This window comes from Capsicum annuum, unplaced genomic scaffold (genome assembly GCF_002878395.1).
Source record: "Capsicum annuum cultivar UCD-10X-F1 unplaced genomic scaffold, UCD10Xv1.1 ctg1707, whole genome shotgun sequence".
Lineage (NCBI taxonomy): Eukaryota > Viridiplantae > Streptophyta > Magnoliopsida > Solanales > Solanaceae > Capsicum > Capsicum annuum.
The window spans coordinates 522,230-546,205 of record NW_025822707.1 but is presented as its reverse complement, the minus strand read 5'-3'; the positions used below and the strand labels follow the sequence as shown (position 1 = coordinate 546,205).

Sequence of the window (23,976 nt, the reverse complement as noted above, 5' to 3'; positions counted from 1 at the left end):
TACTCATCCTCTATATAAGAACACCTTAACCTTCTGCCACTTCAAATCCATTTGCATTCCTCTACTACTTTGCTAAGTCACACACACAAAAAGAAAAACAAGTTTTTTTCCACACCCTTTTCCTAACCTTTAAATTCAAATAAATTGTCTATAGAAATGAAGATGAGCAATGCTGGTTGTGCAAGTCATGAGAGCTCAAAGAAGAAAATGTCAAGTCGAAAACTCGGAAAGTTTCTTAAGGAGCAAAGAGGGAGGCTTTACATAATGAGAAGATGTGTAGTCATGCTTCTTTGCTGGCATGATTGATAATGAAAAGGGCTGTCAATGCACTATAGTTTCTACATAGTGGTTCGAAGAAGGCCAAAGTCTATCGCACGCAGTTGAACCACAACATAATGAAAAATTCCACCAAAAGGGGCAGGCCCAGAGCGGAGATTTCCATCGGTTCGAAATTAAATCTTGATTTTCGGAGTGACAAAATGAGAAAGTCCAACTTAGACCCCGAGTTCGAGAAGGGTATCGTTTGCAGCTGTTTAGTTATTAATACCTTTTTGTTCCAAATTGCAAATAGAAAAGTGAAATATTTAGCTAGCTAAGAAGTTAGAATTAGTTCCTATATTCCCATGAGTTGATAAACCAGTTCCTCTAGCTCATTATTTTTGATACGTAATAATGAAAAGAGACATTATTCTGGTTTGCAACATACACAAGCTCAGCTCTAACTTGATTTCAATATCATTAATATTCTTTGAATTGGTCCTAACATAACAACATTCATGAGTATGTGCTTTGAGAGAGACGAATTAGGCGTACCCCCTTTTGCTTTCGTTTTTTAGCCTTTTTCGAAAGCCTTTTCTTTTTAAGACTTTTTTGGTATTTCTAGGAGAGACGAAAAAGTCTTTAAAAAAAGGCTTTAATAAAATTATGTAAGCATTTTATTCTTTTTCTTATACATATCTATATGCATAATTCAAGTTATATAAAGAATGAATTCAAGCGCTTAAGCACTCATACTCTTTGAGCCAAACACAAATAGCCTATACAGAAAATTAGTAAAATATTTCAAATAAAGTTATTAAGCACCGAATTTGTGGAAACTACTAGCAATTGGTGTGAGGGTTAAAGAAGTAGACGAAAGAAAATAGCACTAACACTTTTTTCTTTTTTTTTGAATATTATTAGCAACTTTAGTAGCAAGTTTAGGATAAAAAATGGAGTAATTAATCATCCATGAATTTAAAATTTTGTGTCCATCATTGGCTTGGATCGGAAATATTAAATACAAGACGATTAACGTACACAATTAAGAGAAGCATAAATATGGTTTCTTGTTTGAAAATGAAAAAAAAAAAAAAAAAAACAGTATACAAAAACAAAGTGGGGGCATAAGTTGCAATAATGAATATTTGTCAATCATGGAAATATATTTGGTAGTTACAAAATGTATCCACACGGCATGGTTGGACTCTCTGTGAAAAAAAAGATAAAATTATTGGAGGAGGCATGTGGGTTTGTTCCCAGTGAAATGACACCAGAATGTCCTGGCTAGCTGCTATATATTTTTTTGTCTTTCTTATTGGACTCCATATTTGCATTTTCTACCATTCAATTTTAGAAGAAATTAATTCTCACCTCTTATGTTAATGAAATTATAAGCCTATAATTAATATGGCAAAATAACTTCATGCTTGTCTAATTAATTAGCGCCATTCGATCAACTTTAATCTCCGTGATATGGACGAGATATAAGGAGGCAAAGTTGAGATAATTTGGACATGTGAAGAGAAGATCCACAGGTGCTTCAGTGAGGAGATGTGAGAGATTGACTATAATAGGTATAAGGAGAGGTAGACGTAGATCAAAGAAACCTTGGAGTAGGGTGATTAGACCGGACATATATCATACACCTATAGCTTACATAGAACATGAATCTAAATAGAAAAATATGGAGGTCGACGATTATTGTAGAAGGTTAGAAGATAGTCGAGCATTATCTAGTTTTCTTATTTGTTGCATTGTTTCTACCATGGCTCCTTGTATTTGCTTTACATTTTTTATTTCTTAATTATATGTTTTATGTGAATAGAGGTTCTACTGGAAACTGTCTCTCTACCTTTTCAAGATAAAGATAAAATTGTGTACGCATCACCCTTTCCAAATTCTATTTTATGAGATTGCACTAGTATATTATGTTGAGCCGTGGCCCATGTTTCAGCCAAAGGCCCATGGCGTAATCCGATTCTCTTTTGGTTTCCAATCCTATTCGAAAAAAGATTCGAATTTCTATTCCTATTTTGTGTTGGTTTGGCTTTAGGAAAAGCACCACCCATCATCTATAAATAGGATTATTTGAGAGAGAATTATTCATGCTCATTGGTATTTGTCTTTGAGAGACATTAGCACATAAGAGAGGTTTTTTAGAGAGCTTTCACCCAAGAAAGAAGAGAGAAAGAGAGTTTAGTTGCTGCAATTTTTTTCTTCAACCAGCCAAGTTCAGATCGCGTTTGCTGGCTCATTCACCGTTGGATCAGGATGAAATTTTGACTTAGTGTTTATAACATCTTGGTTTTGATTTAAATGGTGGAGATTGAATTTAGAGGTTCACATCATATGGTTTTGAGTCTTGAATAATAGCTCTGTTTTGAATAATTTCTCTTGATTACCTTTGTTGGTGTAACTATTGCGTCTTCATATTTGACTCTTGTTGTGTGTCCATTTGGAGAATATTTGTAACCCTCTAATTTTTATAGGCAAAAGCACTTAATATTGTTGCTTATGTTATCAATTTGTCTCTTGTAGTTGCTTTGGATGGTGATGTTCCAAACAGAGTTTGGTCTGCTAAAGATGTTTTCTATGATCACTTGAAAGTCTTTGGATGTAAAACTTGTGTGTATGTTCCAAAAGATGAGACGTAAAAACTGGTTATGGTTAAGATGGGTTTGGGTATCGCTTTTTATGATCCTGTTGATAAGAATATTATTAGAAGTCATAATGTAGTGTTCTTTGAAGACCAAACTATTAAAGATATTGATAAAACTGAGAAAATAAGTTCTCAGAATAATGAGAGCTTAGTTGATGTTGTTTCAGTTCCTATTACTGATACATCTATTTCACATAATAGAACCCAAGATAATAATGCAGATGGTGATCAAGAGGATGTAGAACCTACAAACGATTTGCTTAGTGATGTTATGGTTAATCAACAATCAACTTCTGTTCAGGTAACTACTTTAGATGTTCCTGAAACCTCTTGTAGAAGATCTTCTAGGGAGAAGCAAAAATCAACACATATTCTCCAAATGAGTATGTGCTTTTGACAGACATAGGAGAACCTGGAGATTATGATAAAGCCATGCAAAATACTCACAGAGATGAGTGGGTAGAAGCTATAAAAGATGATATGAAGTCATTCCACAAAAATGACACATATGAGTTAGTAAAATTATCGAAAGGTAAGAAAACTCTAACAAAGAAATGGATCTTTAGAGTAAAGCAAGAGCAACATATCTCTGCGCCTAGGTATAAGGCGAGGTTAGTTGTCAAAGGCTTTGGCCAGAGAAAGGAGTTGACTTTGATGAAATTTTCTCCCTCTCGTGAAAATATCTTTTATTCATATGGTGCTAGGCTTAGATGTAACTCTAGATTTAGAGGTTGAGCAGATGGATGTCAAGACTGTTTTTCTTCATGGTGATTTAGATGAAGATATTTACATGGAGCAGCTTGAAAATTTTGTAGTCAAAGAAAAAGAAGATCATGTCTGCAAATTAAGAAAGAGCTTGTATGGCTTGAAACAAACTCCAAGATAATGGTACTTGAAGTTTGAATTTGTCATTGAAAAGCGAGGATACAATGAAACTTCTTCAGATCACTGTGTATTCTTTCAGAAGTTCCCTGATGATGATTTCATTATTTGACTATGTTATGTGGATGATATGTTGATTGTTGAAAGAAATAAATCTAAATTCTAGTTCTTAAGAAAGAGTTGAGCAAATCTTTTGCGATGAAGGACTTGAGACCATCAAAGAAAATTCTAGGCATCCAAATACACAGAGATAGAGATAAAAGGAATTATCATTGTCCCAGAAGCAGTACATTAAGAAGGTACTGAAGAGGTTTAATATGATAGAAAAAAAGTGGTTAGTACTCCTCTTGCTAAACACTTCAAATTGAGTACGACCTAGAGTACATCTAATAATGAAGAGAAAAAAGAGATGTCTTGTATTCCCTACTCTTGTGCAGTTGGAAACTTGATGTATGCTATAGTTTGAGCTAGATTGGATATTCCACATACTATAGGAACTGTTAGTAAATTTCTTTCTAAACCTGGAAAGGAACATTGGGATGATGTAAAATGGATACTAAGATATTTAAAAGATACTATAAATATGAAGTTGTGCTTTGGTAGTGGCACACCTGAACTTGTTTGCTACACAGACTTTGATTTGGGAGGTAATCTTGACAACTCAAGATCCACTTTCAGTTATTTGATCACTTTTGCAGGGTGAACTATTTCATAGCAATCAAGACTACAGAAATGTATAACTCTATCCATCACAGAAGCTGAATATATTATTATCTTTGAAGGTGCTTAAGAATTGTTTTGAATAAAGAAATTTATGAAAGATCTTGACTTTGAGAAATCAAGATTCGTCTTATTTTGTGATAATCAGAGTGCTATTCATCCCACCAAGCACTCCATTTTTCATTCCAAGTCCAGGCATATTAGTAGAAAGTATCATTAGTAGAAAGTAGAATGGCTGTGGAAGAGAAATTATTTGAGGTTGAGAAGATACACACGGATGAAAATCCTTCAAATATGCTAACAAAGGTGTAGAACTTTGGCAGGCGTGAAGCCTGTTATGAGTTCCTCCACTTGAAAAGCCATTTGGCCCCTTGACTGGAGGGGGAGTTTGTTGGGCCGTGGCCCATGTTCTAGGCCAAGGTCCATGGCCTAATCCTATTCTCTTTTGGTTTCCAATCTTGTTCGAAAAAGGATTCGAATTTCTATTACTATTTTGAGTTGCTTTGGCTTTAGAAAAAGCATCACCCATCATGTATAAATAGGACTATTTGAGAGAGAATTATTAATGCTCATTGTTATTTGTCTTTGAGATACATTAGCACATAAAAGAGATTTTTGAGAGAGCTTTCACCAAAGAGAGAAGAGAAAAAAAGAGTTTAGTTGTTGCAGTTTTTCTCTCCGGTCAGTCAAATTCAGATCGCATTTTCTAACTTTTTCACCATTGGATTGACCTAAAATTGTGGATGAGTGTTCCTAACATCTTGTTGTTTGATTTGAATGGTGAAGATCAGATTTAAAGGTTCGCAGTAGATGACTTTAAGTCTCGGACAGTAGCTCTATTTCGGGTGATTTCTCTTGATTTACTTTTGTCGGTATAGCTATTATGTCTCCGTGTTTGGCTCTTGTTGTATGGCCATTCGGAGAATATTTGTAATCCTCTTATTATTATAGTGGAGTAATTTTGATTTATGTGATCCAGTAATTATTACCTTTGACTTGAAGGGTTTCTCCACGTTAAATTTATTTGATGTTCTTTACTTTCTTTGTTTTTGTATTTACCTCTTTCCATCACTAAAATTAACATATTATTGTTATTGCAACAGTTTCACTATATCAAGGTAAATACATGTGATTGTCTCCATCAATTTCATTTTATATTACTGTGTTTGACTGGAATACATTTTTGAGAAAGATTTGGTGCATATTGAATTGTATCTTGAAACTCTCATTGTCCTAGCTATGCTATGACATTTTTATGGACATAAATCCAAAAGGTGTCATTAAAACCATATTATAAATTTTGAAATTAAATACCAAATTTCCTATAAAATGAAAAGAATCATGTAATATCGGTGGATAACATAGAAAAAAAGGGTTGTATTTGTCTGAATATTTGATAAGTGTTATAATGAGGTGATGTTATACATGTATAATGATATTTGATGTTTAAGTCTCATTTAGCCATTATAATAAAAGTATCTAAAAAATAGATTAATGATTTTGTGTATTAAAAAGAAGGAATAATGTAATTGCTAACCAGTATAACTTAAAAATTCAAAAGAGTATGAATGTAAAAAAGTAACATCAGTATGAATGTAAAAAAGTAACTTCAGTTGTCTTTCCACGCTTATATAATGTAGAGAATATTTCTCTAACATATCTTATAATCATAGTAAGAGTGTGAAAATATTATCACTTTTGATGATTATTATCATATTGTCTCTCCACGCTTATATCTGTGCATTCAATCACTTGTCTTCTTTCAGGCATATTATGCACTGCTACCACATTCCTTTCAAGAATGGATCAAGTTGTCAACTTTCAAATTCATCATATATTGCTACCATATTCACTCATGGAATAGAGCATAACAATGGGATATGTTTCATGACTTTTCACCAAACATCCATTATTTTGTTTTAGACATCATAATATCATCAATATGGTGTATTGAGATTCAAACTCAATATTTTATTTATATAAAGACGTCTTAGGATATAACTCGATGGGACTTTGAACCCAACATCTTATCATCATGGTGCATTGGAACTTTTAACCTAATGTCTTATACTCTTAATGAGATGAGACTTAAATTCATCATCATACCTTTTAACAATTTTGTTCTTCATGAACAATTTTAAAGCATAAGTGGTTCCAAATTAATTATTTTTTCTCAAATCCAATAATAATTATATCATTAGTAGCAAAATATAAATAATATAAGAAATCACTAACCTTGAAATTATCTTTAGATTTATAAACTCACCTTGTTTTGATAGAGTCTCGTGTTGATAACGTGTTCTGAAATATAAAACAGAGAAGAAGAAGGAATAGAGAAAAAAGAGAGGAGACTTCTTTTTTTCTCATGAGGAATGCTGAATTACAATGAAGGAAAACTCCTTTATTTATAGGGGAAAACTAACGTTGGGGTTTCTAACTTTTTCATAAATAAACATTCACTATATATGGTAAAATAGACATTCACTATATATGATAAAGTAAACATTTATTATATATGATAATATATTTATAACAAACACGATATTTTAATAAAAACTATCAATAATACAATTACCTTATTTGTCAGCCAGTCAAAAAAATAAATACATGCATCATTGATCCAGGTACTATAATAGTGAGCTCTTTTGAAGCTTATACAAAGTATCACAAGAAAGAGCCATCAACAAGAAAAGAATGATTTAGTGAAGGGTTGATTGGTAAAATAGATTATAATTTAAGTAATAATTAGTGGGTGTTTTTTTATAAAACATAAAAGCGTGTGGTAAAAAGAGTCCAAAAATTCAATTTTGACCCAAAAATTAATTTTTTAATTATTTTTTGGAATTTTGAATTTTTTGTCAAAAAAACTAAATAAATTTTACTAAAATATATCTCTAAAACTACTTGAGATATTTATTATCAGATAGTTGCTAACAATCCTTTTGTAAAGAGTGAATCATGTTGTGCGTGTCTCTGGAATCTAAAGTGGCTTTTTACACGTGTAACTTGTACACACCGTTTTATAGATTGGTCAAAATCAAGCGATCCTGATGTCTTGGTCCCAAAAAAGAGGAAGGAGCTACATTTCGGGGGAAAAAAAGAAAAAAAGGAAAAAATACAAAGTTGCTATTATTGGATAACCTATATATAAAGAGTAGAATTCTTTCAATTGTTTTGCTCACGTCTCTTTACACTTTGTTGGATGGTGGTTTTTCATGATACAGTATGGTATCGTTATTAAAAAAATTACGGAAAAGAGCCTAAAATGTCCTTTAACTATGTGAAATGGTGCAAAAATGCCCTTTATCTACCTATTAGGCCTGAAATGCCCTTCCCGTTTACCTATTGGGTCTATTTTACCCTTCATTTAACAGCTGAATATTGGGTCCACTTCATTTATGACATGACATATTTCTATTGAACAATTATTATTTAATTAAATTAATTTGATCCTCTAAATACCCAACTCACCCAGCCAAATAACCCGACTCAACAAATATAAACCGCTCCAATTCCTTTAACCAAACACAATCCCCATTCATCGATTTAGCTCCAATTCCTTTAACAAAACAGAATTCCCATCCAATTCCTTTAACCGGACCAGGAAAATGGATATACAGCCCAAGTGTAACCTAGGATATCACACAAATTAATAACTCTTTGACCTCGCTCTTCATTTTCTGAGATTTTACATCCTTCAAAAATTCTTTCCATTCGTCATTCCTGTAATCTGATTCACAAAGAGAGCTCAAACAAACATCTTTTGCACATGGGACAGAAAGTTTCTGTCTTCAATTGATTTGATCAGATAGGCCCAATTATCGATAATGTGAGAACATTAGAAGTACCTGATCAAATTTAGTATACCTCATACCGTTTACTGACCAAGACCACATTAGCAGGCGCTATCACAGTGACTACATAAACCAGTAACCTCTAAGCAGCATAACAAAAAATGTGTCATAGTTAAAGTTTCTCAACGTTTCATATATCTAGAAAAGTTGTATACCTTGTAAGTAACTGATTGTAAATCAATCAAATTCCACGAAAAACACATATGGTAGCAGTAGTTGAGTACACTTAGAAAAATGGCTATAAATAAGCCTCATTAGATGTCTAAATATGGACAATTTCTAGCGATAAAGTCTAATATTTTTCTTACACTTGAAACCTGTTTCCTCATTACATCATTCTAATTTGATGCAAGCTCCATTCAACATAAAACACCTCAGTTATCATGTAACTAGAGAACCATCGAACAATTGCTAATGTGTTCTTGATGAATATCATAGAGAAACGATAAGGAAAAAGCAAATACAAATTTCCTTTGCATGAAAACAAACATAACAACCGCAACTATTTGTTTTTTTCAAATAATACGCTCGACCCAAAAAAAAAGGAGAAACAAAATAGCAAACAAACCTCACGAGTTTCACGATAATCATCATCTTCAACACGATGCCAAATTTGATGACAAGAAAATTTGAATGATCATTCACGTCCTTAAATGTACTGCTACAAACACTAACGCCAAAACATGTTATTGGCTACAATTACTTAGGGAAAATATTTTCAAATTAGTTGTTATAATGAGAAGGCGATATAGAAATTTATAGCAAAAATGCAAAATAAGTATCTACTAGAAAAACACAAAGCTAGGAAAACAAACAATCATGGAAAGAACACTATATCATAAATTTTGAGCTTTCCTCGCTTTTGTGGTATACCAAAAAACTAGTATGAATTCAATCCCATTTTATCTTCGAACTGAACATAATGTCTTCTTTTATCACTATCAAGGACTGACTTTAATTGTATCAAAAATAAGGCCAAATATTGAAGAAAAAGATCATCTTTCTGCCCATCCATTTTCTATCTGGGCTGCTAGAAAACTAGACTCGAGAAATATCACCGATTACAGCAATAATATACACAACGTATTTTCACCGATTACCTGTTCTTTCTATGGGAAGTCTTTTTGTACCTAATAAGCAGTTACACCGTAAATTTAAGTAACTCAGGCAACAATCTCCATCACAAGTACATCCAACATTCGAGCTCAACTAGTGACATTAAAGTACAGCATAATTTATAGAGAGATTTGTACTAAAAATATTGGATAGTTGTCATATTTGTAGAACCTCTAGTCTTAAAGAACCCAACAACTACGTCTTAATCCCAGACTCAATTGAAATACCTGATTGCATAGGAAAAAATATTAGTGTCTATGTCTAATTTTGATGTCAATGTCTAGTTCTGATAACCATTACTTGTTCTGCCGCTTGAATGAGGACTTTTAAAATATCAATATTAATGTAGCATTCCCATTATTCAGGGATCAAATGTTGATAATGTACTATTTTTATCATAATAATACCAACAACATACCTAATGTAATCCCACAGAGTGATAGGTCATCTCATACGGAAGGAAAAAAAAAAGTCAACAACAAAAATTAGTTCAATACATGAATTCCAGGTAGGTATATACACATTAGTTATAACCTAAACTTCCATGAGTATTAGTTGTATGTATCCTATCGCCTGCATCTGGTGCACTTGGTGTTTTATTCACATACTAGAAACTTGACACCAGCAAGCACCATATTCTGCAAAGTATAGGTCGACATAGGATATCTTATCTCAAGACTCAAGACATCTTTACCACATATGTCCAAAGAAACATAATAACACAAATTCCCAGTCAGTCAGTCGTTCAAAGTACACCTAAATTACACTTAATTTAACTTTGAAAAAATCTGTTAAAATAAGATATGAAACATGTAACTCTATTTCTAAAATAGAAAGTAGCAAGAGATGCAGTCACAAGACATATTCTACATTCTATGTAATACAATCACAAGAATTGTACACTCATTACTACATTCTGCTCCGGCTGCTAACAAATTCTGCATTCAACAAATCTGAACTTACACAACTTAAAGACAGATTCACGACATCAAAACAATCAAGGTAATAAGCACCCAAATATTTTCAAGTGAACCAATACAGTCAAGTTTAAAACTGATTCACAACATAACGTCAAAACAAGAAATTTCATTTTGTCATGCCATTACATAACATCCTCAAAAACTTAAAACCACTACATAATTCATAATTGTCATTATCCAGTGTTTGTCCCTCTTTGCCTTCAATTTGTCGATCTTTTTCTCCTTTTCTATTGCCAACTGACTTGATGTAACACAAGATTTTCCTTTCCAAGTCATCTTTCTTGGTGAATATGGAAGATTAGTAGGCATACTAACACCATGATCATCACCCACGAATTTAATCTTCTTTGTACCAATTATTTTTTGCTGCAACGTCTTCATTTTCAGCCTAGTTTTAGCTTTAGATAAAGCCCCAGGCCTTAGCAAGGGCTGCTCATCTTTAATTTCAAGCTCATCTTCAGTTTCATCTTCATCAACAAGTTCTCTTAAAGGTACAACAGACTTCTCAACTATGCTAGAATCAGTAGTATTGTTTTTGATAGATCTCTTTAAAGGTGCAACAGGTTTGTCCGTGGTTTTTCTCTTCTGTTGAAAGGACCAACAACATCAATTGGTTGGCTTATCTGTTGAGTAGAAACTGCAAAATTATGAAGGACTTCTATTCTTCTTTGAAGCTATAAAATTTGAAAAATGATTATATAAGTAAATAGATAATAGTGTAAATAATGACCATTGAAGAATGAATTTACCATATGACATGTCCTTTGATTGTGATCTCTTGCACTACAGTGACCATATGTCATTTTCAGCCCCTTTCTACTTTTTGACCATAATCCCTCTCTCTTCCTTGCCTCATTTTTCTTTTTTACTCTCTTAAAATTTGGTCTACCAACCATCTTACGTATTTTCAGTGGTTTCATAGCATGTGAAGGATGAACTTTCCAGAACTTCTCGCCCCTAACTAGTTGAATTTTATGATGGTAAAGCAATATGCAAGTCTGTTTTGAATACCACTGGTGTATCTTATTCTCTGGTTCTTGTTTATCATGTTCAAGAGCTTTAATAGCATGAGGACTGGTATTCCTGTCAAATCCCACATCCTACATGTGCATATTTTACTAGCAAGATTCACAACATGCCTATCAGTACCCTCAACTACCTCATATCCTAAGTCTCCATTAGCTTGAACATGACAGCTTTGTGCAATAATTTTGAAATCATTATACAACTTTATGGCATATGAATAGAACTTTTCAGTCCACTTTTCACCCTTCTCTTTGAGATTTTTCAATCTACCCATGACCTATACAAAATATTAATAGTAAGATAAGGACATTGATATAACAGTAAGATATGGACAATTCCTCATAATCTATACATAACAAGAGACTAAATTTAGAGGTAATACCTTGATTCTGATATCTTCCAGCATCTTAATAATTGGTTTTGCTTTTGCCGCCAAAATCTATTTGTTGAATAACTCGGTGAAATTATTTTCACATGTGAAGTTCTCGCACATTGTGTCAAAATAGGCCCTGCACCAGTGTTTTAGATGGTACCATAATAGATCTTTGGCTACTTTTTCAGACACAGAACCTATTCTCTTCAGTTGATCTTCAAATTCTTCTGCATATGTACTCTAAGCAGACCACCACATTAACTTCTTCATCTCTCCACCTCTCCAAGTCTTTGACCAATTGGCTTCTATATGCCTTACACACCATCTGTGGTGTGCTTTTGGAATCAATTTACCAACAACATCAATCAGTCCATGAAATAATGAAATAATCCACAACACAATTAAAAATAGTTCAAATCAATAACACAAATAAAAGTAGTTCAAGTGTAGACAAAATAAAAATTGGAATGAAATAATGAAAGTGACAAATAATTACCTTTTGCATATCAGAAATAAGTGTCAATCCTTCACCATCTGCCAAACCTAACGAATTTCTCAATAATTCAATGAACCACTTCCAAGTTCTAGATGTTTCTCTATCCACCACCGCCCATGCAAGTGGATAGAAGTACTTCATTGAATCTTTTCCAAGGGGCACCAGTAAAATTCCCTTATATTCTTTCTTTAAAAATGTCCCGTCCAACCCTATGAATGGTCTCAGACCACTTCTCCAACCACTTTTCAAAGATTCAAAGCACACGTACATTCTTAAAAATCTTCTTTTACCTTGTTTTAATGCATCTTTAGATATGTTTATCACCACATCAGAACCAAAATTAGTATCCCTCAACTCTTGAGCATAAGCTTCCAACTTGTTGAAATCATCAATAAAGCTACCCTCCAGTTTCTCTAAGATAATTCTTTTAACCCTCTTCATCTTTGTATAGCTAACATTAAGTGAAAATCTATCATGCACATTCTTCCTCATTTCAGTCACCTTATATTGAGGGTTATTCTGGATTTTGTTCTTGAAATAGTGTGCTAAAGCTTGTTGTGTGGCTCTTCTATTTTTAAAGCATGGCTGACATGTATGTTCTATTTCAAAAGTTTTAACTTCAAATCCTTAGCCTTTAGCAACTTTTGATATCAGACATACAAAAGGACAACCAACATCACACCTATATCTAACTCTACTAGGGTCACTCTTAGTAACTTTAAGGCCCATCTTTTTAACAATTGAGTAAAAGCTCACAAACAATTTTGCTTCATCAAGATCTTTAAAGCTCACTCCCTTTTTCAGCTCTAAGAAGTTGTCTAGACTCTCATTGATTTCTCTTTTCTTATCCCTCTCAAGGAATTCTAACTCATCACTATTATAATCAATATCTACAGGATCATTTTCATACTCCTCTTCCTCACTTGATTCATCATCAGTTAATGCATCAACTGTTGCAGGGAAAGGTCCATTATATTGACTAATATCAAAAGCCGCGACAATATGTTCACCCTCTTCAACAGCAAACAGTTGAAGTTTAAAAAAATCAGGTTGAGAAGACAATGCAGGGAAAGGTTCATTATGTTGACTAATATCAGGAGCTGGGAGAATATTTTCACCCTCTTCAACAGCAAACAGTTGAAGTTTAAGCAAATCAGAATAAGTAGACAATGCAGTTTGCAAAGTTCTGATTCCTACATCCCCGTCGACTAGATAATACCCACCAAATGACCATGAATAGCAATTGTTTCACCTTACTAAAACCTAACTTTTCAGTGTACTCTGAACATATATCTATGTATGAGAGAAAATCTGGATCATACCCTTCCCAAAGATGAGTCATTTTCTTTAAGTAGGTAAGCTGAGGAGTAAGGACCCACTCTCTCCCATAGTTAAAGACCACATCAACCTTTTTAACCATTCTTTGAAGGAGTCACATGTCAAACATAAAACAAAGAAAAAGTGACTCATCAACAATTAATAAAGAAAGTAAAAAAAATGAAATCTTTCAATATTTTATGTCCAAACAATGATAAAGGGTAAAGGGATAGGGACCACATAGAGAATGTAAAACCAAAAGCAAATAAAAAATCACTTTTTCAATAAAAATATCATATACCTAATAACCATAAATATACCAAACTATGACATTCCTAACAATCGAAAGACAAAGAAAATGAAATGAAATAAATATTGGAAAACAAGTCTTTCATTTGAGAGAACAATATAAAAAACCTAATTGGTGACAAGTAATTAAAAGCATATACATCATGCAACTTAAAAAAGTGTTTGCAAGAAACATATGACACGTGAAACAATACAGAAATACATTGAATGACGACAACGTTAGAAATCAAAAACAAAACCCTAAACCCTAATTGAAAATCTTAACTAGAAACACTAAAAAGAAAAGTTCTCACTTGAAAAGAAGTAAAATTACTTTTGCAGTATAATACCTCCAAGAATGTTACTCCAATAGTCTATGATTTTTATTGAGAAGATGGTGAAGTGGAGAAAGAGGAGATGAACATATTAAAATCGATGAATGGGAATTCTATTTTGTTAAAGGAATTGGAGCTAAATCGATAAATGGGGATTATGTTTTGTTAAAGGAATTGGAGCGGTTTATATTTGTTGGATCGGGTTATTTGGCTGGGTGAGCTGGGTATTTAGAGGATAAAATTAATTAGTTTAATTAAATAATAATTGTCCAATAGAAATATGTCATGTCATAAATGAAGTGGACCCAATATTCAGCTGTTAAATGAAGGGTAAAATAGACCTAATAGGTAGACGGAAAGGGCATTTCAGGCACAATAGGTAGATGAAGGGTATTTTTGCACCATTTCACATAGTTAAGGAGCATTTTAGGCCCTTTTTCGAAAAAATTATATTTATTTGATTGTTTCTTAAAATGTATGATATGATATGATTTGGTAACCATAAAATTCTCACTTTATCTAACCACTGATTTGATGATATCCTATTATTTTCTTATTTCTTTTTTCAATTATGTCCTTAATATTATATAATTTTATTTTATCTTTTATTTTATATTATTCGTTCTCTGCTTTTTCAATACCAGTCCCCCAACACCCCCCCCCCCCCCCTTCTTTTTAAAATTTAGTTTTTAATTTATTTCTTTAAAATAGATCCAAAACTTTTTTCTTACCTTATCTCATATCCCTCTCTATCCAAAAAAAAAAAAAAAAACTCCATACCGAACACACCCATACCATATACAAAATATGATTCAAATTTCGTAGTTGTCATTGATAGTCACGTCTCAAAATACCAAAAAAATGAAATTTATTACTATAAGAAAAATGAATCTGACTACATTTATTGACTCTTTTATTGATTTTATTAGAATTTACATGAATTTAACAACTTAATATATTTACTAGCAATTAGTGATAAATTTAATATTTATAATAATTCAGTATATTTTAGTAATTTTTGCAGGTTACCCCGTTCAGGTATTGGAAAAAGAAAAAATTCAATAGCAAGTCAAATTTACATAGAATATTTTGTATACTGACAGTGTACACAAAACTTAAATTCTTTAGCTTCAATATAAAAGGAAAAAGTTGTATATTTTGGTAATAACAATCGACATGCAAATAGAATTATGAGTTATGTCTAAATAAAATCAATAGATGATAAATCACATTTCAATTTTCTTTAGAATCTTTATTCTGATTTGCAACGAGGCGTAATTGCATATTCTACTACACAATTCGATGGCACCCAGTAGGTAGTAAATTACTCTATTTCCTTTTATTTTTTACTATTATTTTTAATCAAACTGAATAGTTCCATCATTAATTTTGTGTATTTGCTCTATCTATAACTCCAACAGAAGCAACTTTAGTTTAATGTAAAATGAAGAAAAAATAATATAAGCAGGGGCAGCTTAACACTATTAGGGGTGTAAAGTAAAACTTCGATGAGAGGCTTTGATATTTTTTTTTCAAGAAAAATATATATGATATATAATTTTTATTTAAAATCTATTTTTCTAGCTTTTTGAGAAGCAAAGTTATGAATAATTGTCTTAATCAATTTCTTCTTAATAATTCTTTTTCAATTGATAATATACCTAATCTACTCAATTTCTCTTGTGACATTGTTGATCTCAAGTAAGACTTTATCAGTTTTAATTTTGAAAAACTTCTTTCCGCTGAGGCAACTGTGTTTGCAACAAACTTTTAATGCGTCAAAAATTAACTGTAATCAAAGATAAATAAAAGAAAAAAAGAATTTTTTATTGATGAATCTCGTGAGTACAATTCTGTGGCTCTCTTGATTCTTCTCTCCTAAACTTAGAAATGATCTAAGGGCCTTCAGTAGCGTGTTTCTCAACTCGTTGGATGGTTTGGACTCCTAGAGATGTATTTCAATCGTCGAAAATGTCGTAAAATATTTTACTGCTTTGGAATAATCTCCGGAAAGAACTCCGATGATTGCTCCTTGCAAGAATTTGATAGTCAATGTCGATATCGCAAATACTTGTCAAAGTCCTCTTTCCGAATCCCCCTTTAGAATGTTATGTTACCCTCTATTTGTAGTTGTAGGGAGTAGGCCTGGTTGCTTGTGATTAGCCGAAATATGTCACTTTGACACTTGATGACTTTGATCGGTTCTTGAATTTGAATGAGATTTCCACATCATTTGTACATGTGGCGTCATCTCGTTGGTCTTGGATTTGACTGGAATGTCAGGTCACTTGATGAGTTTGGTTTTCAAGGCGAGATGGACCTTGATGAGGAATAAAATGGGTTTATTATTTTTTTAAGTTCAAATAATTTTAGACCCAATAAAATATGGATCAAATTCAAATTTTATATGAATTTGATTCAATAAATTTCACGTGTCTACAAACTGTTACAGGAATAGTTAACATTATTCTATAAGTAATATAAACATTTGGAAAAGAATCAAGTCTTATTATTTGATTGTGTATATCAATTAAAGTATTGTCATCTACTTGTACTATCTCCCTTAATACTCTTAACTCGAAAAATAAGTCTAAACCATCAATATCAGAATGATTATTATATTAGAACATTCAAGATTAAGACAATATTTTTTCAAATTTTCATCATCTAGTGATCTCAATTTTTTACCATTAAATAGAAATTCAAAAATATTTTCATAAGCTTCAAATTATTCAAATCTACTTTGAAGAGAAACAACAGCTTGGTCTACTTTATATAAGAAGTACTCAATTCTAAAAGATTCTTCGGGAGACCTTGTGATTTCATTATTAACATTCTCATTAAATTATTTTTTTCTATGCATTACACGTTTAGTACGAAATTCAGATTCTATATTTATCTCAAATGCAATTTCTTTAACAGAAATCATAGAACTTGCAAATCCTTGCTCTCTATATTTTATATTCAAGGAAATTAAACCCCTTAATTGATCTATAGCAATACCAATGTGCATATCTTTTGATTGTAAGAATATGTTAACTGAATTAACTGCAAATAAAATACCATGCCAAATAGTAATACCTAATAAAAATTCAAAATTTTCAAGCTAATAAGTTGCTAAGCAACTAGCTTCACTTTTAGTTTTTGGATCCTTGCCAACTTCTACTAATTTCAATAAAGCATCTCTTATTTGTGGAGCTTGAAATCTTATGACCTTAACACTTTCAATACGACTTTTTCATCGTGTTTGTGTCAATGATTTAAGAGATAGGTCAGGTACACTATCTTTTAAAACTTTCCATCGCTTAGTAGAAAAGAAAATAGTGTATATATACGTTGTACCACTCCAAAAAATGAAACAGCTTTTGTGGAAGAATTAGCAACATCACAAAGTACTAAATTTAAATTATGACAACCACATGGAGTATAAAATAATCTAGGATTTATGTCTAAAAGTTGTTTTTGAACCTCTTGATATTTTTCCTTCATATTAGATCCATTATCATATCCTTATCCTCTTAAATTATCAATGTCAAGTCCAATATTTTTAATTTCTTCTACAATAACTTCAAAAAACCCTTTACCACTTGTATCATCCACTTTTAGAAACTCTAAAAAATACTCAGTAGCTTTTATTGGAGCTGTTAAAATATTCACACTTCGCAATATAAAAGACATGTGTTCTTAATGACTAGCATCCGGAGTGCAATCAAGTATAATTAAAAATACTTTGTTTCTATGACTTTTTCAATAATTTGTTTTTCATTTTACTCATCAATAAATTTATTAACTCATTTTATATATTATGTCCTAAGTAATGACTGTGAATTTCACCATGTTTAATTCGTCGTAGTAAGTCCCTCAATTTTGTATCGATATTGATCCATTATGACTAGGATCATATATATTTTTAAGAATACAATTATTTAATTCATTAAGTTCTTGATTTTCTTGAGAATTTATAGTACATTTCTCATTAATTTCCTCCTCTTCTTTTTAAATAGTATTACTCCTATCATCTAATTTAACTGAATTAACAACTTGCTCATCTTGAGAAAATTCTCCTATATTTTCTAATTCTGTTATTTTATTATTTATTAAAAATTTATCTAAAGCTTCTTTTTGAGATTCTACCAAAGTTTCAATTCTTCTTCTTTTTTTAAAAAAAGTTTTGAAGCACTAAATTCATATTGCTAGTTGACATATTTAAATTTTAATAAATAGTAAAAGAGTAATTTATATCTACACAACTAAAAACTCAAAAGAAAATCAATAGACAACAAAATATGTCTACCAAATATCAATATATGCATGCACAATTATTTAACAAAAAAAATAATAAAATTAAAATAATAGAACCTGATTTAATAACTTTATTTGAAATAATAATTTCAATCTTTATAAACTATCATCAGTCTTGATATTCAAGAAAAAATTGAATGAATAATAATATTATGGAAAAAGTCTATTGAACAATTGAAGTTTGGTGATATAAGAATTAAAAGAAAATAAGAATTTAAGGTAATAAATAGAAAAGAAATAGAATGAATATGAACATTAGTTTTCATCAATCAAGAAAAGGAAAATGAAAGATCCCATTCTAATTGGAAAGATAAAAATAGAAAATAGTAATTACTCCCTCAGTTTAAAAAAGAATGATATACTTTTCTTTTTCGTCTGTTTGAAAACGAATGACTTTTTTCTTTTTTGGCAATACTTTTTAATTCAACTTTCCACATGTCATGTTTAACACCACAAGATTAAAGGACATTTTGATACATTTGACATAACTTTAATTTAGGACTAAAAAATTCAAAAATCTTCTTTATTTTCTTAAACTCCGTAACAAGTCAAACTAGGTCATTCTTTTTTAAACTGAGGGAATAATTTTTATTTTTTATTTCATATATTTTTTACTTATAAATATGTATTTTTCCCTTTTCAAGACTTAGTTAAATCAAGTTCATTAAATGTACCAACATGGGTTGTGGTGCAGTGGATAGAGCTGCTCCACCTTAATCAGAGGTCGAGGGTTCGACCTTGGGTATGGAGAAAACTTTGTTGGGAGCACCGCCACCTTAATGGGCCCTGCAACCTGCGATCCGGATTAGTCACGGCTCCAATGTAGGCACCGAACATCGGATGGAAAACCAAAAAAAAAAAGTTCACTAAATGTGTATTTGCCTTTTCAAAATTATTCCTTTTTAAAAGAAAAAACGTTTAAGGAGTATTTATATTTGGTAAAAATGGGGCACCTTTATTCCTCCTAAGTTTTAAACCAATTAAACAAATACTAATTGTTTTATAAAAAATGATGTAAAGTGGGGCCCCTAAAAATTTGGGGCCTAAAGCAGGGGCTTGGGTTGCTTCACCCAAAAGTTGGCCCTGAATATCAGGCAATAATAGAGAGTCACTTGAGATATTAGACTGGTCAATTCAAATAGCTCAGTTTCAAAGGAATCAAGTAATATCCAAAAGGAACCTGAATTATTTTTTGAAAAAATTACTTTTAACACCACAACTTATGTTATCTAATCTACTTAAAATCCCTACTCATTTGATTAATTATAAAAATTCTTTATTTATTTTAAACCCTTCAAAAGCATGAATATATCCGCACATTCTCTATAGCTTTGGATAAATTCCTCTTTACCGATACTCCTTCATTAGCGGCGTATATCCAGGAAAGTAACTTACAGTTACTCCCGACCATCTGAACAATTTGAATAGTAGTCATTTCCTCCCCTTTCCCAATCTTCAACTTCATCTTCATCTTCAATTTTAACTTACAAGGTTAAACAATTATTCTAAGATCTCCACTAATTTTCTTCTTCAAGTTTTTGAAGGTTACTTTCTAAACATAGTTTTTAGTCAGAGTTTTTGGGCCAATATCATCTTTTAGCATTGAAATTTCTCGATTAGACAATATCAACCAAACTACATATATTTTTAATTTTATTCCTGGTGTTTTTGATATGCAGTCTGATGATTTCAATGAAAAAATAGCAAATCATGCAACATAATGATGTTGTTATGATGAAGAAGTTTTGTGAGGAGACAGTTGAAAGTACGAAAAAAATGAGGTTTTGGTGCTTCAAAAGACAAAGTTGTTGAAGATACATCAAGACAACCTCTTAAAAAGGTATTAAAGTGATGTATCATTTTAAAAAGACATTAAGATAAATTAAAATATGGTGAAGATACATTATATCTTTCAGATCTATAAGTAAGATACATAATAGTCTTATGGATCTCTCTCAAATTTTATCTACAGTAATGTATCTCGACACAAAAGTTGTATAGTATAATGTATCTTCATACCTTTTAATCTACTGATACATTTGTGTGTAGTTATATATAGATTCTTCACTGATATAATCAATCAGTAATCTAACTTATATATTGTAATATATCTCATTATAGGGTATGAAATATGTTGTCCAAGATACAAGGTATCTCGCTTCATTATGAAACATAAAAAAATAACAACCTTTAAAAATAGAGAAGGAAGAAGCAACTTTTTCTTGCTCATGAATCTGATCTGTTTTTGAATTTTGATTTTCAAAGTGACTATGCAATATTTGGGATAGTCAGAAGACATTTGAATGGATGTTGCATGATTTGGTCCACAATTGAACAGATTTCTATTATTTTCTTTTTTATAACGCTTAATTATTACCTAATGTATTAGCTAGATGGATGTATCAGACGTTGAACTATGTATACGGATGAAGCAAATTTAAAAATTATATGTAAATTTGATAAAAGTTGAGATAGAGAGTAATTATTTGTTAAAATATTGATATTTATGTAAGTTTTTTCTTGCTTTTTTGTGCGTTTGATTATCTGTATTCTATCCATATTTTACCCATATTTTTTGTGGGTTGAATAGAATAACCCCGTATTATCCATATTTTAAATGACAGGGGATTGAATAGGATGACCCCGTATTATCTGTATTTTAAATGACGGAGGATTGAATAGGATGACCCCGTATTATTCATATTTTAAATGACGGCGGGTTGAATAGGATGGCCCCGTATTATCCGTATTTTAAATGACAGGTTGGATATGATTTTAGTACCAGAAAATTGAGCAAATTTGGTAAAAATTGGTGGCACTAATTCACACATAGCTCTCTTGAGGTCGTTTGGTAGAGTGTATTAAAAATAAAGAATATCACATGCATTAGTTTTGTATATTGCTAGTACCTAGTTTGGTATATTTTTTTAGTCTATGTATAACTAATGTGTGTATTTCGGTGTATATTACTAAGATTACCTAAGAAATAATGGTATTATTAATGCAATGGATTCTAATGCATGCGATAACTTGATTAAAGACTCAATTATCTCTCAAAATCTTTTCCGCATCCTTTCCACCATATATACGTAGGGCAATTTTGAAAAAACAATAAAAATTATGCAATTCATGTTATTTTTAACACACAAATCAAATACTGTATAAGAAAATTGCAAGTATAATTAATGCAAGCATTGCTAATACATCAAATTTTGTATTATTTCTTATACACACTATCAATCGACTCCTAAAAGGTCGTTTGATAGTGTGTATAAGAATAGTGTAAAATATGATGCATTAGTAATGCTTGCATTAGTACTGCAAGTTTTAGTTATGCTGAGATTATTTTTTATGTAGTGTTTGATTTGGTGTGTTAAAAATAATTTTCATTGCATTAGTTTTAAATTAAAAAAATTATTTACAAAAAAAACCTCCACAAATATATTGAAAATGATGTGGAAAAGGTTTTGAGGGGCTATTGTGTCTTTGCACATGCTAATGCATGCATTAAAGTCCATCGCATTGCTAATACTAAGGGTTTCTCATGTATTAGTTATGCATAGCATAATACACAATAGAGTTTAGTTATACATAATTTGAAAAAATATACCAAACAAAATATTAATAATATACTAAGCAAATACAAGAATTAATTTTAATGCATTCTACCAAACGGCGCCCCAATCTATTCATCATAAATGTTGTCCCAACACGGTGTGTTCATGTATTGTGAATTCTCCACTCTTTTTTCTTTTGGATATTGAAGGGGTATGGGTGTGAGTTGCTCCTCGATTTAGGGAACTATTTCCAGAATCATACACGCAACAAGAACTAGGAGATAAATAAAGTAATAAGTGCATGAGTACAAGAAAGTAAAGACACGAGATTTTTATATGGAAACTCCTTCCTCAAGAGAGAAAAACCACGACCTGCCTCCAAGATTTCAAGCTCCACAATATTCAAGCAACCTCTTAAATACAGACTCCAAGAATTAAATTCCTAATCCTTCGTTCCCTAGGAATAAATCTATTACAAGGGAACCAAGCAGTAACTCTACTGCTTCTCACCTCAGCTGACTCTAGCTGACAACACCTCCAGCTAACTCTAACTGGACTCCTTAAGCTAACTCTAGCTTGGACAATCACTTAACTCTAGATGATTACAAAGAGTTGATTACACCACAATACTTACTACAATCATAAACAAATGTAGGCAAGATTTTAAGAACAGATTACAAAGACTCAACTATAACAAGGAAATAAAGATAAACTTGGCGAACAACAAGTTTCCTATTACAGTTTCAACCTTTAATTTGCAATGCTACAATACTTCAGAAAGATCTTTAATTGTGAGCATATGAAAATATTGATTTTCTTCTTGAGGAAGATGAGAATTATATATCTTAACACAAAAACACCTAGAAGCAATCTCATTGGTTAAGGCAAAGAGGTGGCAACAACTTTTTACCAACTTTTGTATCATGTGTCAGTTGCGGTAGGTTGACTGTGACACCGATAGGTGAGCCCAACCTATTCCCTAATACGCAGAGGGCCTTTGTTATCACAACAAGGGCTCCATGGAACAAGTCCCAAATAATAAATTTGTCAATCATCAAAGCTAAGGACTTAACAATTTCTCCGTTTTTGATGACGACAAACCCATACAATCAGATCAGCATACTCAGCATCTTCAATCAATTTCTACATAGAACAACCTACACTTTAGCAACACATCATACGAAAAAAAACCATATACCAGAACAGTTTGTGCAACCAATCCCCCTATCACTGATGCCTATAAAAACGCAAGTATCTTCTACCTTATTCCCTCTATCAATGAGCATTTAAGTTCCCTCTAAGTGAGAGAACTCCTGTCTTTATTAGGATAACCACACTACATTTCTACAAATCATATTGCCAGTATACTACACATATCTGCACAATACCACCCAACAGCTGACAGACTTCATATCTATAAATATATATAATATACAAAGGCAAACGACATTTCACATTTTCCCCCTTTACATATATACAATATGTAATATACAAGGGCATAGATAAGTCATACATATTAATTCATGGACATTGAGGCAACACTGACATGAGCAAGAGAGAAATAGAGATAAAAAAGAGAGGTGATAGAACAAAAAAAGTCATCCATTCATTCTTCAAGTAGTACCAAGAACTATTCACAAAAATAGTGACCTAAGATATTCAAATAGTTGTGCCAAACATTCACTAGAGGCAAGAATCAGGGAAAAGGGAGGACAATATTTCACAGAGCTGGTAATATTTCAAAAATAAGAATAAGAGTCAGAAATTATAGAGCTTATTGAGATAACCCAAAAAAGAAAGTAAGAGACCG

General features: G+C 31.7%; 1 protein-coding gene across 1 annotated transcript; it reads left to right on the top strand.

The window, feature by feature from the left end:
• Positions 1–33: 33 nt before the first annotated feature.
• Positions 34–445, top strand: LOC107860998 (small polypeptide DEVIL 4). Its single transcript, XM_016706408.2, has one exon. It carries the CDS (start codon positions 157–159, stop codon positions 304–306), a length of 150 nt encoding a protein of 49 aa, XP_016561894.1. The 5' UTR covers positions 34–156; the 3' UTR covers positions 307–445.
• Positions 446–23,976: the final 23,531 nt, after the last annotated feature.

What these genes read in the sequence shown, in the direction of transcription:
- LOC107860998 (XM_016706408.2), top strand. Translation starts at nt 157, where the DNA reads ATGAAGATGAGCAATGCTGGTTGTGCAAGTCATGAGAGCTCAAAGAAG.